The 14,452-nt window shown below is 40.5% G+C and overlaps 1 protein-coding gene across 1 annotated transcript in view; it reads right to left on the bottom strand.

Moving 5' to 3' along the window:
- Positions 1-94: 94 nt before the first annotated feature.
- The window catches only part of LOC122543741 (scavenger receptor cysteine-rich type 1 protein M130-like), a 33,085-nt gene continuing 18,727 nt past the window's right edge, over positions 95-14,452 (bottom strand). The window contains exons 5-16 of the mRNA XM_043682502.1: positions 13,641-13,964; positions 12,453-12,770; positions 9,877-10,194; positions 8,573-8,890; positions 8,433-8,489; positions 8,029-8,346; positions 7,868-7,909; positions 7,568-7,684; positions 6,165-6,272; positions 3,521-3,628; positions 2,111-2,242; positions 95-629 (exon numbers count right to left, since the gene is read on the bottom strand). Of these exons, the coding sequence (XP_043538437.1) occupies positions 619-629; positions 2,111-2,242; positions 3,521-3,628; positions 6,165-6,272; positions 7,568-7,684; positions 7,868-7,909; positions 8,029-8,346; positions 8,433-8,489; positions 8,573-8,890; positions 9,877-10,194; positions 12,453-12,770; positions 13,641-13,964 (2,171 nt within the window). The 3' untranslated portion in view covers positions 95-618. The remainder of the gene's footprint in view (positions 630-2,110; positions 2,243-3,520; positions 3,629-6,164; positions 6,273-7,567; positions 7,685-7,867; positions 7,910-8,028; positions 8,347-8,432; positions 8,490-8,572; positions 8,891-9,876; positions 10,195-12,452; positions 12,771-13,640; positions 13,965-14,452) is intronic.

Genomic DNA, 14,452 nt, shown 5'->3' with positions numbered 1-14,452 from the left:
TCATACTCTCATTCACTGGCACTCACGCATTCACTGTGGCATTGACACTCACAAAGAGACACAGACTTCCAGCGCAAACATGATATCGCCACACTTTTATTGATGAAATTCAATTTACATTGGACATTCTCACGACCAGAAAGATTACCAGTTAATCAAGTATATGGCAAAGCATATTCATCCATTAAACAGTGAAAGAGCAGCTCGGATAATATTTTGATTTCACACATTTTATTTATTCCTGCATCAGGTATGAAAAAACTGAAGCAAATACACATGGAATGCCTTAAAATACTTCAGAGATAAACCATGGGTATATCGTCCCCAGTTACGAGTCTATTATACAATACAGAGGCATGAATCGTAACATTAATCCAAAGATTGAAATGTTATGTGTGCAATCTAATAATTTCCCCTTTTAACTCATAACAATGTACGCGATCAAATCAAGAAACAGCGAATATGAATATAGTCAGGTCAATAAAGGTCAAATGTTGATGAATTACAATGAAGTTAACCTTATACTGAAGGGAAGCAAAGAAAAAACAGCATTCGGGAAACGATTGTAGACGACTTCTCAAGGATTATCAGCCTCAGGACGTCCCATGTTGAAACAGACTAACGTTCACCTGAAATGATAAAGAAAATAGTTTGAGTCCACTTGAGTCACCTGTGGGCGTATTTGCAGCACGTGAACCTGTCCATCCCCAGCTGAGGTTTCTCACTCCAGGGACTGGGGAAAAGACTAAATCTGCGTCTGCAATACGACATTGAAAACTTCGAGATTGTAAGGTCCTCTTTCATATTTTCCGCCCTGTCAGATGGCGGTTCATTAAAACAGAAGTATTGCAGACTTGTAACATCGCAATGAATATTGTCCTCAAATCCACTCTAATTTCCTGTTTTTCACTGTTAATTTATGTCTTCCTTGTTAATAAGACTTTAGTCAGATTACGAACGATGAGCAACGATTATTAATCATTTTCATAATCACCGAGGATTTTACCTGTGGCTTTGATCAATGATATCTCAATATTGAAACATTTGTGAACTCTAATTGGAGGAATTGAAATACACTGACACAATTCATATTTAGCAGAGATATCTTTGGAGACCTTACATGTTGTGACGTTAAAGATGGAAAAGTGTGAAAGTAGATATAGGAAGCTGAAAGAACTGCGGACACTGGAAGTCGGGAAGAAAAGCAGAAATTGCGGCACAACCCAGCAGGGCTGGCAGCATCAATGGACAGAAAGCAGAGTGGACGCCATGGATGCAGAGATTCTTCTTTCGAGAAGACGCAGGAGGGTGTGTAACAGGGTGCTGAATAGCTCATTTTGGTGAGAAGTACACACAAAAGGTACTTAAAAGCATCAGAGAAACGACGTCAGTGGGTGTGAGGAGATAAATTAGGGATTGATTCATGATGATCATTGGGGAAACATAGGAACACGAAAGGTAAGAATTTTATGGAGTAAGATTTTCCAAAGGCCAATTGGAAATGTTGAAATGACTAAGCAGCTGGTTGGATAGTCTGGATTTTAGTTGCAAGAGCAGCAATGGCTCTGATGATGTTCACATGAGAGAGAGTCATTCCCCCTCCGGAACTGAGATGAGTCCAGGTCCACGGAGCAACAATATCAAACATACCTCTCTGTAAATAAAGATCCCCAGCGTTTGTCTTTCCAGTGAGGACAGAGAAATATGGCATTGCAAACTTCGAGCATGTAAGTCCCCCTTTCGGCTTTTTTTTTTGTCTGTTTAGCCATGTGGCGATTTTTTGAAACAGGAGCATGATAGACTTTTAACATCACAACTGGGTGAACATAGTGACGGATATTCAAAGAGTTGATCAAGTGCAGTGTATAATCAATATCTATGTCTTTAATAATGTTTGATACACAATTCGTCATTGCCTTGAAATGAATAACCCTGTCCAGTAATACAACTTTTCCACAATGGCAGCTTGTGGAGGTAAGGCTGTGACATCTTTGAATGGTCGTCTTAGATTTTCATCAGGCCTAATATTAATCAAACAATGCAAAGGAATTAAAGCAGTGCAAACACACAGTGTGTGAGTTGATGTGCGAGTATCTGAAACTCAACTCACCAAGTACGCAATGGCCATTGTCGTTATTTGTCAGTGAGAGGGCTTCATCAGGATCACTGTCCAATTGTAACTGGCCATCCTGAGATTCAACATCTTCAGTCTCAATATCGTCGTAATCAGCACGAAGTGGACCTTGGAGGAAAAGATGAGTATCACTGACACAAGCTGTAACACACAGCACTGAGAGCTGGAAAAGGAGATCCGTGTTGTAATATAATCTTAGTTCTGGAAAGTGAATATTTAAAGAGTTTGATACTTCAGTGTTCCTCAGGAGTCACTGGATTAGCAGAGGCAATGAATCCGATAACTGTTTTCTCTAAAAATTAGAAGGTTAAGAGTGTCTGACTAAATTCTTCAAGGTATTCACGGCATAAGGCATGGTAGTTAAAGATTAACCACTTCAAAGGTTGAACGATTCTCGATTTGGAGACACATTCTGAGAACTAATGTCACAACCTTCAGGAGAGATGTGTGGATGAACAAAATCTATGAGAGAATTATATTCTCCAAAAGGCAGTTGATATTAGATCCGTTGTAAATATTAAATTTGCGATATGTTACTCTTCATCAAAGCTATTATGGAAAGTGGGTCAAAGGCAGATGCTTGAATATTCGGCATACAGCAGCCGGGAATAATCTCACTGATTACAGGAACACTTCTTAGGGGATGAGTTGCAGAAAAGCTGTTTCTATTTTATTTTTTTCCAGTGGAATTGAGGACTTTAAAGGGGGACACGTTGAAATGCATTATGAAATTATGATGGACACGGGTGGGATAGCAAGGAAGGAACTTTTCTCTTTGCTGGAGAGCTCAAAGAACGGAGGTGTTAGATGTAAGATAAGAGGAGGTCAGGTAAGCGATGGGAGAAATCAAGAAACGGTGAGGGAGAATGTTTTGAGACGGACGCCACTGTAAATCCGGAATTAACCGCTTGTAAGGGCGGTGGAAGAACAAATTCTCATAGGATTTAAGAAGTGTTTACTCGTACATGGAATCATAGAATTACACAACATGGAAACAGCTCCTTCAGGCCAAAGTGTCCGTACTGACCATATCCTGAAGTGATTTAATCTCATTAGACAGCACAAGACCCATAACCTTCCAAACCTCCTTATTGATGCACCCATCGAGGTGGTGTGAATCCAAGTCATATAAGTCTACGGGCCAAGTGCTGGGATATGGGATGAGAATAGTTAATGGAATAATTAAAACATTTCACGGAGAAGTACTCATGGGCCATGTCTCTCTATCTCCAAACCAGCAACTTTTTTTTTCACTGACAATGCTAATGAAACAGCCTTTGGTGGCGGCATCATTCTAGATTGTTGTGAACATTGACATTTTTTGCTTTGGATGGCGGATTGATTGAAAGACAAATGTGAACTGACAGAAAGTGAACACATGCATACCTGGAATACTGTTGAAGTTCACCCCAGGATTTTCTGCTTCCAGACTATTGTCACTGACGTTGTGGCTGGTGCAGTATTCAATGTGATTGACTGAGTCAATGGAAATTCCTAAAAATACAAGGGGAGGGTTAATGTAAAATTCAATCTCGTGAAGGCACAACCTGAGGGAACTGCAATGAATCAAAATTCCTTCAGCCAGAGGGTAGTGAATCTGTGAAACGCATTGATGCAGAGGCTGTGGAGGCGAGGTCACTGAGTGTCTTCAAGGTGGAGACAATTAGCTCCGTGATGAGTAAGAGAACAAAAGCTTCCAGGGAGATGGCAGGAGATTGGGTTTGAGAAACCTGTCAGCAGCAATTGACGAACAGAGCAGGCTCACTGAGCAAAATGATCAACGTCTAATCCTATATCTCTCAGCGTTATAGACAATGGTTTTACATTTAATGGAGGAGCGTTAAAATAAGAAAACATCATTATTTTATCATCACGGTAATGACAGCCAGAATACCGTCAATGGAGCATATTATGGGAAAGCCCTCGAAGCACGAATTGCACCGCTTTAAGGTGAATTGCAATGCAAAATCGCTGTGACGAAAGGTGGGAAACAAATTTCAGTTCTCACAACGATCACACAATTTTACACACAATGCACTTAATCACTTAATTTGTAGTCTTTGATATTTGTTCAGCGTATATGATCAAGTAAATTGAATTGCTTCAGTTTCCCTAACAACTACTTTCAATGTGGTCCAATTTGTCTTTAAGTGTTATTATTTCTGTAAAACAATCTAAATTTCTTTAATCTATTAAATGTTCTTTAAACTCATCTGATTATGGCAGTGTGCTAATCTTTGAGAATGCTTTTATTTAATTTTCTTTTCTGTAGTATTCTGTGTTGGAAATATTAATCAATCATTTTTATCTCTGATCATGTAATGTTGCTTTCCATTCTTATAGTCACAATTCTTAGGTCAAAGGTCATAATCTCCCGTTGTTTACTTTATTATATTTTCTAGTTGATGCATCACAATGCCCGTCACCAGATTCACAAGGGAATCCTCCCCATTGGGTTTTTTTGCACTCTTGGTGGGCAGGAATCGTGTCTATGCATTTGTTACATATATATGCATCCCACATTATCAATCACGAAACATTATAGAAGTCAAACATCTCGTTTTAGTGCTATTTATAGATATTAGAACTGAGGCTGTGGAGGCGAGGTCACTGAGTGTCTTCAAGGTGGAGACAATTAGCTCCGTGATGAGTAAGAGAACAAAAGCTTCCAGGGAAATGGCAGGAGATTGGGTTTGAGAAACCTGTCAGCCGCAATTGACGAACAGAGCAGGCTCACTGAGCAAAACGATCAAGGTCGAATCCTATATCTCTCAGCGTAGTAGACAATGGTTTTACATCTAATGGAGGAGCGTTAAAATAAGAAAACATCATTATTTTATCATCACGGTAATGACAGCCAGAATACCGTCAATGGAGCATATTATGGGAAAGCCCTCGAAGCACGAATTGCACCGCTTTAAGGTGAATTGCAATGCAAAATCGCTGTGATGAGAGGTTGGAAACAAATTTCAGTTCTCACAACGATCACACAATTTTACACACAATACACTTAATCACCTAATTTGTAGTCTTTGACATTTGTTAAGCGTATATGATCAAGTAAATTGAATTGCTTCAGTTTCCCTGACAACTACTTTCAATGTTGTCCAATTTGTCTTTAAGTGTTATTATTTCTGTAAAACAATCTAAATTTCTTTAATCTATTAAATGTTCTTTAAACTCATCTGATTATGGCAGTGTGCCAATCTTTGAGAATGCTTTTATTTAATTTTAATTTCTGTAGTATTCTGTGTTGGAAATATTAATCAATCATTTTTATCTCAGATCATGTAATGTTGCTTTCCATTTTTATAGTCACAATTCTTAGGTCAAAGATCACAATCTCCCGTTGTTTATTTTATTCTATTTTCTAGTTGATGCATCTCAATCTGCGTCACCAGATTCACAAGGGAATCCTCCCCATTGGGGTTTTTTGCACTCTTGGTGGGCAGGAATCGCGTCTATGCATTTGTTACATATATATGCATCCCACATTATCAATCACGAAACATTATAGAAGTCAAACATCTCGTTTTAGTGCTATTTATAGATCTTAGAACTGGTGTAGACACGATGAACCAAAGCGCTTCGGTCTGCACTGTTTGCACCTCTGTGATTGTTCGTATCTATTTGCATAGGAATTCCTCAGCTTAACTTGCAATATTAGGTGCTGTGTAACTGAGAGTCGTGACAATAATTTTATCATTGCAAAATAAGTCAGGGAATGAATTTAGTGTTCAGTTATCTGAAGTAATCAGAGTGGAGCCAGTATCGAATTAGAAAGGATAGTTCTGTTGGTATTTACAAATGTCAGAAATAATGTTTCTGGAATGAAAGGCAGTGAGAATTGTCAAAGTGCAATTCTTCATCTCATTCAACACAGACTGTGATTCATTCACTGTGATAACTTTCAACACAATTAATTGATAACTAATCATGTCCTTACAGTTCACTGATGATTGAAAACTGGAAGTTGGATGAAAGCCATCCTTATCGAATTATGACTGACTATAAATTAGGAAATACGTACCTGATCCATGTTTCGGATCCGTCTTCTGTGCAGGGGGAATATCTTCAATTTCTTCATAAATTCCTTGGTACAAACCAAGATTGGGGTCTCTGTCGCCAGTGTGAGGTTCTGTTGAAAGAAAAATATACAGCTCAGCATTTGTAGCTGACCACTCGCAGCAACATGGTGTTTACCTCCGAAGCTACATTAGTGTGAAGAGTTGTAGTTCATGCAGTCCTGGAGAAGTGAATCTTCGCACAACGTGGAAAGATCACTGATACTTACGATGTTAACCACACAAAGTAAGATGCTGCTTGTTGGGATGTGTCTGGCCAGTTCTATTCGAATTTTACTTATATAAATGCTTATTTAAGACCATTCTCAGCTCACAATCTTGCACTGACGACTGAAATTAAAATTTCTCAACTTAATAACGTGGAGAACCTACCGATAATTTGTAGACAATTGCTTAAGAATGTGGATGACCATAGGAGGTCACAATTCAATGCTGAAGATAAACGTAGCAAAAAAAGGGGGGCGGGGGGCAAGTATCTTTATTAGATTTCAGGTGTTGTAATCAGATAAGTGTGTATTTATTGTAATTAGTCGGATGCAATAACGTGAGAAACGTGAAATCAGGAGAACCTTACTAACATTGAAAATGATAAATTAAGTGCATGCTTTTGTTTGCTAATACAAACTAAACTTAAGAAAACGTACAAAAGTATTCAAAAATATATCTTTTGTTATTCGTCTTTATTGTTATGGGCATCAAGAGGTGAATTGCTCCAAGGTAAATCCTTTGAAGCCTGTGTAAAATGTGAACAAGTGTCATCTCATCAGTGACGAGAAGCCAGTTGTTGGATGACTGAACGAACAAAAAAAATCTTAATCTTTACGCTGATCTTGGGTTCTGCCATCAGCATCCAAGAAGTGAAGAACTATAAAACTAACTGATGAATAAATAACTAGCGCACTGTGTATACGCCTTAATGGATCTTGTAGACACAGTGCAATGATGAGTAAATTGTTCTGGAATGTCATGTACATGCAAACGGAAAAATAAGAGTGATTTAGTCATTGCATTTCCTTCTTATTGACAATAATTCGGGAGAACACCACGCTAATTTTACATTTTGTTCTCTCTATAGATGTGAAAGAACTTGATAAATATTTGATGTGATTTGTATCACATTTTAGCGCCTATTTACATTGTTGAAGAGTTTTATCTTTGCCTCAATTTTAAATTTAACATTTCAACGGGTCAAGCTTCTTGAAGAAAGCAAGTATCTAGAAAACGCCCCACAATCACCACAATTGAAGCCAAGTAATGGAGAGTTGCCATAAAAATGCAACAGCCCCCATACCATATGGAAGTATAAAACAGTCTCAGTGTAAGCTCAGTCAGTAGATATGAGGTTCACCTTTCATTTCTAACTTTCTCTGCATTACCACCAGTAGTGCGAACAACTCACAGATTAACAGGGTTCCCAAGGTTAGGCCGACGACAACAGGTGTAGAAATAGGTTTACTTTCCTGTCCTTGAAGAAGAGATTGCAGAGAAATTCATATTAGATACAATCTGCGTGTAAGGTTCGAAAGAATTCAACAATAAGAAAACATTGACATAAATTCGGAAATCGAAAAATGCCAAGAGCGTCAATGCCACTAGCCATGAAAGTAACGCTGACATAAATATTAATAAAAGTAACAATGTTAAATACCCGCAGGTGGAGGTGAAGGGGAAGTCAGCAACAACTCGAATTCTGTGGAAGAGATTGCATAAATATTCATGAACGTGAAACTTAATTTAGGATGACAAAGGCTAGCACTAATTTTCAGCATTTAATAACCACGGGTCGGCGCCAGTCAGCTTTGTTCTTACCAGAGCAAATCACACTGGCAATTTCCTTGTGATTACACTCCATTTGAGCTGGGGCTGGGGAGAGACAGTCGGAGAGAAAGGATTCACTTCCCTTACACTTCACATCATTCTGCCAGATCACACCTTCACTCAGGGAGACCGGGGCCCCTCCTCCGGCCGATACAGCAAACCCACATCCCATCTGTCTGCAGACAACATTGGCGTCAGTTATATCCCAGGAATCACCACACACCGTGCCCCAACGTTTATCGCACATGATCTCCACTCTCCCAGAACAGTTGCTGCGTCCTCCATCCAGGCGCACGCTGTGTTGTGGCTCTGTGGCAAAGAATTGATTATTATTGAACGAAGTGCAAAGCAGAAACCCCATTCCCAGAGCTGACGCACTCATTAAGAGGACGCACCTGATCGTTGATCGCAGGAATTTGAATTGAGGCTCTGCTCCTTTGTCACATTTCTCTCTGTTAAGGGGAGAAACATGATGAGCTCATTGGAAGTCACTACTGAAATGACAGCCAGACCTTGAGAAAGTTTGTTGTGTTACCTGAACAAAAGACACCTGCATTTTCCAACTGTCCAGAGCTGCAACGGCCCCAGGGATCTGCCTGACATTGCCGCACAGCCGACCTGTGCGACAGACACTCCAACCCACCGAGCCAAACAGGTCCCGTCCCTTTTCCGAATGACTGAGCGTCAAAATCAATGGACAAAAGGTCACCACAGTCGAAATCTTCACAAATTCGTTCAGCACTCCGTCCATCTGGATTTTCCAAGCATACCGTTCCCCAGGTCCCATTGTCGAACACTTCTATTCTCCCCTGGCAGCGATGCTTTCCATTCGCCAACCGTACCTCCTTGTGTTCTGTTCATGCAATAACAGGTAACCAAATTGAGAGATTGACAACGTCTTCAGTACATACCTGTGACTACCCTCTGAGGTGCAACTCAAGTGAGACATATGAATATGGTGCACACTATAACTTGGGAAACGTCGTTAAGAATTTGTGGAAATACCAAGTAGACGCAGGACAAAAAAACCTGGACCGTGCATGTAGTTTCAGAAGTCTTTCAAAAATGTCCGACTGGAACCTTGAAGTGATTGAACGTGCAAAAATAGTAGAGAATAAACCTCACAGAAAAAGGAAGGTCTGTGTTCAAAGTAGATTGTCAGATTTTCAGAATACTGAGAGTGGCGATCCATTTTTTGAACTGGTGAAGACGTCATGGCGGTTTAATATTGCGAGCAACAATTTGCATTTGGTGACCCAGAAGCAATTTCAAGCATTCTGATTGACAACAAATTACGGAGTTACAGTTCCGAAAAATCGCTCAAAAGGCAAGTACTGTGCATCATTTGCAATGGAAAAGATACACGGTAATGAGTGAGGAAAAAATTAATTCTGTTCAGTGGAAATTATTTGGTTGATTATGCTGTGATATCACAAAATAAACATCAAACTGTTGTAGAAAAGTGACACGATTGAGTTATATTTAGATAAAAACCACATTTCTAGTCTCTGAGTACAAGTCTGAAGATCATAAATTAGAGTTTATTACAAATAAATCAATTTGGAGAGTATTTAATTCACTCTGAGTCGTGACAATGGACCTCAATTGCGCCTTTGACGCTTGGCTCTGCACGTGTCAGATAGAGATTTGGTTTCATCGAAAGATTGTTCAGTATAGATAAAATAATGGCTCTGATCACTTTGTGCAATATGGACATGACATGAACCACTGCTTTTAAATGCTGCCTCAGTTGCGCATCCTCACAAATTCACGAGATTGATGCTGTATGAATCATTGGATATTGCATTGAAGGAGAGCAAGAACACTGAGTCTTCTTACCTGAGCATACAATTCTCACATCCTCTTTATGAGAACAGTCGTCTTGCTGACCCAATTGTGCTGACGGGCATTCCCAAAGAAGTGATTCGTTTCCAGAACACTTCACATCTTTCAACCAAATTGGGCCTGAGCCGGGTTCAAAGGAAAAATGCGGTGTCATATCCAGGGTCTTTCCACAACCTAGTTGTTTACAAACCACTTGAGCATCTATCTCATCCCAAGCATCATCACACACGGAGCCCCATATGCCTCCGTAGTAAATCTCCAATCGACCAGCACAGCGGGTCCATCCATCTGACAGCCTTAACTGGATGTGTTCTGTTAGACAATAACACAGACGATTTCAGTTTCAATCCCCACTGCCCTGTTTGTTCATTCCAGCATTATGCATAGAATCAGGCAAAATGCGGTTTCATATTTTCCTGTGAAATGTGCATAAAAGCATGAAATGCAACAGCTGTCAATGTTAATCGATAAAATCAGTTATTTTCCCATGAATGTGCAGCAATAAAATGATTTTATCAAATAATTATTGCATGAACGTCTCAATATATGTCTTGACCAATTGATTGTCATTTGACTGCACCCATCACATTACGCCCGATATAAAGCCTGTCTCATACGTCCTTCAACTTCAACATTTAAAACTACAGGTAAATCAGAATAAAACATTACAACACAGAGACATAAGGGACACTGCTCCAAACTTCATATAAAGCTGCTCAACAATATACAAAACATAACCAAGTGTTAGCTTTTCAGGTTGAAGTAAAGACAGGTGAAGACAAAGGGGGGTTTCGAAGAGGAATCTCGATACTGGCAGACTTAGGCAATCGTATTACCTGCTGTTAAGTATATCACTAAGCCTATCGTAGGAATTCAATGATCGGTACATTAAGTGGGAAACAATGGTCAGAGTGATAGGAATTTATTAGCTATGTTAACTGCGACGGAATGTACAGCACTGTGCACATGGCAATTAAGGAACCAGACATAGACTGAGATTGCTCAAGGACACAGTAGTTATTAATTAACACAGGTTTCCAGAAGGTAACATGGGGGGAGGTAGTCGGAGAGCAATGGATTAGTCCAGGCAACAGGATGCGAATCTCAGCTGTACATCAGTTGAATTAAAGGTGAGGTTAACCAATGTTAAAATGGTGCAAACGAAGGGCTTTAGATATGGCATGGACAGGAAACTCACCTCCTGGTCAAATGGAAAAGTCTTGATTCAGGACAGAATAATTCACCTTTCGACTTATTGCATGGCAGGAGACGATGATAACAAGATGGAAATGGTTGCGATGGAAAAATAGTCACATGGTCATAGTTGCCTTGAAGTGTCAACATTTATGTCTTGGTGTCTTGTATTCGGTGTATCCTCACAAGCCCTCTATCCTCTATGCACTTATCCCCCATGCGTCTTTTCAAATCAGTTTCCTGTGCTAATTATCTCAAGACAACTGTTGAATACAGAATGTGTCTTCTTGTGCAAAGGCAAGACCTACCCTTCACAAATCCGTGTCAACATTTATGTCTTGGTCTCTTGTATTCGGTGTATCCTCACAAGCCCTCTATCCTCTATGCACTTATACCCCATGCGTCTTTTCAAATCAGTTTCCTGTGCTAATTATCTCAAGACAACTGTTGAATACAGAATGTGTCTTCTTGTGCATCAAATACGAACTTCAGCCCGTAGTGAACAAGTTTAGATATTCATCCTGAAACATCTCCCCATACTAACGACTCTCTCATATATCTGTGTCAGTTTTACTTTCTGAATCATAAAATTGTTTTGGTTTTTATCTTGCAAAAAATGCTGAGTTCCTCACAAGCATCCATCTGGTCCATGACTGCTTCCACCACAGTGTTAAATCATTGTTCTGGGTAATACGGAAGAACAATTCCAGCACATTTTCAATCTGCTCAGAAGAACGAAATCTGATTTGATATCTTACAGCAGGTTTAAAACATAGAACATGAGCATTACAGCACAGTACTGGCCCTTCGGCCCTCAGTGTCGTGCTGACCACTGAAAACAATCTGAAGACTAAATATCCTACCCTACTACATTTTCATTCATATATTTGTCCATTTAATCCATTTTCGTTCACATGTTTATCCATTGACCACTTAAAAGCCCTTAAAGTCAGTGAACCCACTGCTGTTGCAAGCAGAGTGTTCCACGTCCCTTCTACACTCTGAGGAAATAAACTACCTCTAACATCTGTCCTATCTCCCCTCAATTTTATATGATGTCTTCCCGTGCTGGCCATCACATTCCGAGGAAAAAGGATCTCATTGTCCACCCGATCTAATCTTTCCTGTCTCAATTAAGTTTCCTCTCAAACTTCTTATCTCTGACAAAAACAGCTTCAAGTCCTTTAGCCTTTACTTATAAGACCTTCCCTCCATTCGAGGCAACATCCTCGTACATCGCCTCTGAACCCTTTCCAAATCTTCCACATCCTTCCCACAATGTGGTGACCAGAACTGTATGCAATACTCCAAAGTTGCCACACCAGAGTTTTGCACAGCTGCAACAAGAAATGTTTAGCTGTGAACTGTCTCCTCACCTGAGCAGAGGACGCCAACATCAGTGCTGTCGGAGACAAACTGATTCAATGTGTTGGAGATATTGCAGTCCCGGAGAAGCAATTCCTGTCCGTGACACTGGACACTATGTACGGTCCCACGCTCACTACTGTCTCCATATTTTGAGGTGTTATACGTTTCCAAAGCATGTCCACATTCGAGCTGTCTGCAGAGAACGTCAGCTTCACTCAGATCCCACAGGGTGTCTTGCACTGTGTCCCAGCTACCGTTGTAGTAAATCTCAACTCGGCCATCACAGCGGCTTCCCCCATTCACTAGTCTTGGCCAGAAATTCTCATCTGTAACATGAGATTTATTGAGAACAACGAGAATTAACAATCGAACGAAAATTATGATTTTAAAAATCGTCAGTGACGGCTTCTCCAATAGTTTTGCATCACCTTCCCTTTCCAACCATTCGAGAAAGCTGTGGAGTAACACGGCTGGTAAATGTGGAACAATGGGGAAATGACGTACCCTGTGATTGTTGGGTAGTGGTGGGACTGATCTCACAAAGAGGGAATTGAAATGCTCCCTGGTTATCCCTAATGCACGGTGGCCGATTTGCTATACTTTGTCAGAGGCAACACTCGTGAGAATTCCACTCAAAGCTGTCAAATTATCTATTTTTAGCACGTCTGTTCTGATTTTGCAAACTCTCCCGACGCGCTACCTATACGTCCGAGTGTTATCACTCAGAGGCCCACACGACTTCAGATGCACGAACAGAATTTTCTTCAACACCCCATGAGTCTGAAAACATCCTTGGACAGAGAGACAGACTTGACGTTTGATGAACGATCTAGATACGTGCAGAAGTTCTGAAAAATAATTGTCATCTTAGATGGTATTTATGAAACGTTAAAAATTTGAAAAACCAAGTGTGGGATTTATGACAAAGTTAAGTAAAAATGTCAGCTGTCCTATCTCAGAATATCGTTGCGTTATAACAAGCATTACACCTTGATCAGTAACATGAGGGAAAGTGGTCGTGCGGAAAGAGTATTTCTCACACATTTCAGAATGGTAGCTGGTGGAGTTCAAATTCAGTGGGTAATCTAGAACGGAAATTTTGTCTGAGTAATGATGACATTGAAACCAGCATCACTTGATCCAAAAGCGTATCCACTTAATTATCTTTCGTCAGGAAGGACATCTGCCAGACTTACCAGACACAGCCGAACATATGACATTGGCCACATTTCCATGGGAACAGTTGAAATTTTCCTCGTGCAAAACTGTGCAGTCCCCCAATCGTTTCTCGTTTCCACGGCATTTATAGTTTTGTTTCCACATTGGCCCGGCTTCCCTCCCAAATCGAGCATCTTTGGGTATCGACTTTGCAGTCCCGCACTGAAGGTGCTCACAGACCACGCTGGCGGTTTGTGCGTCAAAGTAATCACCACACAGCGTTCCCCACTGCTCCCCGTGCAGGACCTCCACTCGCCCAGAGCACCGGTGCTCCCCACCAACCAACCGGAGTCCATGGTTTCCTGTTTTGGACCAAACAAATTACAAGTGTTTGCAAATCCCTATTATTACAGACACTCTGCAAGATGCAAAAGAGAAAACCAATAGCATCTTATCCGTGCAACATCCTAATAACAGAGATTTAATTTCTTCAAAATGGATAGAGATCGAGGAAGCTGATGTGCTGAAAATTTTGTCAAACACTAAGATTGACAAGTCGCCAGGCCCGGAGCAGATTTTTCCTCGGCTGCTTCGGGAAACGAGAAATGCAATTGCTTTGCCACTTGCGAAGATCTTTGCATCATCGCGCTCCACTGGAGTCGTACCTGAGGACTGGAGAGAGGCAGATGTAATTCCTCTATTCAAGAAAGGAAATAGGGAAATCCCCGGCAATTACAGACCAGTCAGTCTCACGTCTGTCGTCTGCAAGGTGTTAGAAAGGATTCTGAGGTATAGGATTTATGACCATCTGGAACAGCATGGCTTGATTAAATGCAGTCAACACGGCTTT

Source organism: Chiloscyllium plagiosum, chromosome 44 (assembly GCF_004010195.1).
Source record: "Chiloscyllium plagiosum isolate BGI_BamShark_2017 chromosome 44, ASM401019v2, whole genome shotgun sequence".
NCBI classification, from domain to species: Eukaryota; Metazoa; Chordata; class Chondrichthyes; order Orectolobiformes; family Hemiscylliidae; genus Chiloscyllium; species Chiloscyllium plagiosum.
This window is presented reverse-complemented; position numbering and strand designations above follow the sequence as displayed.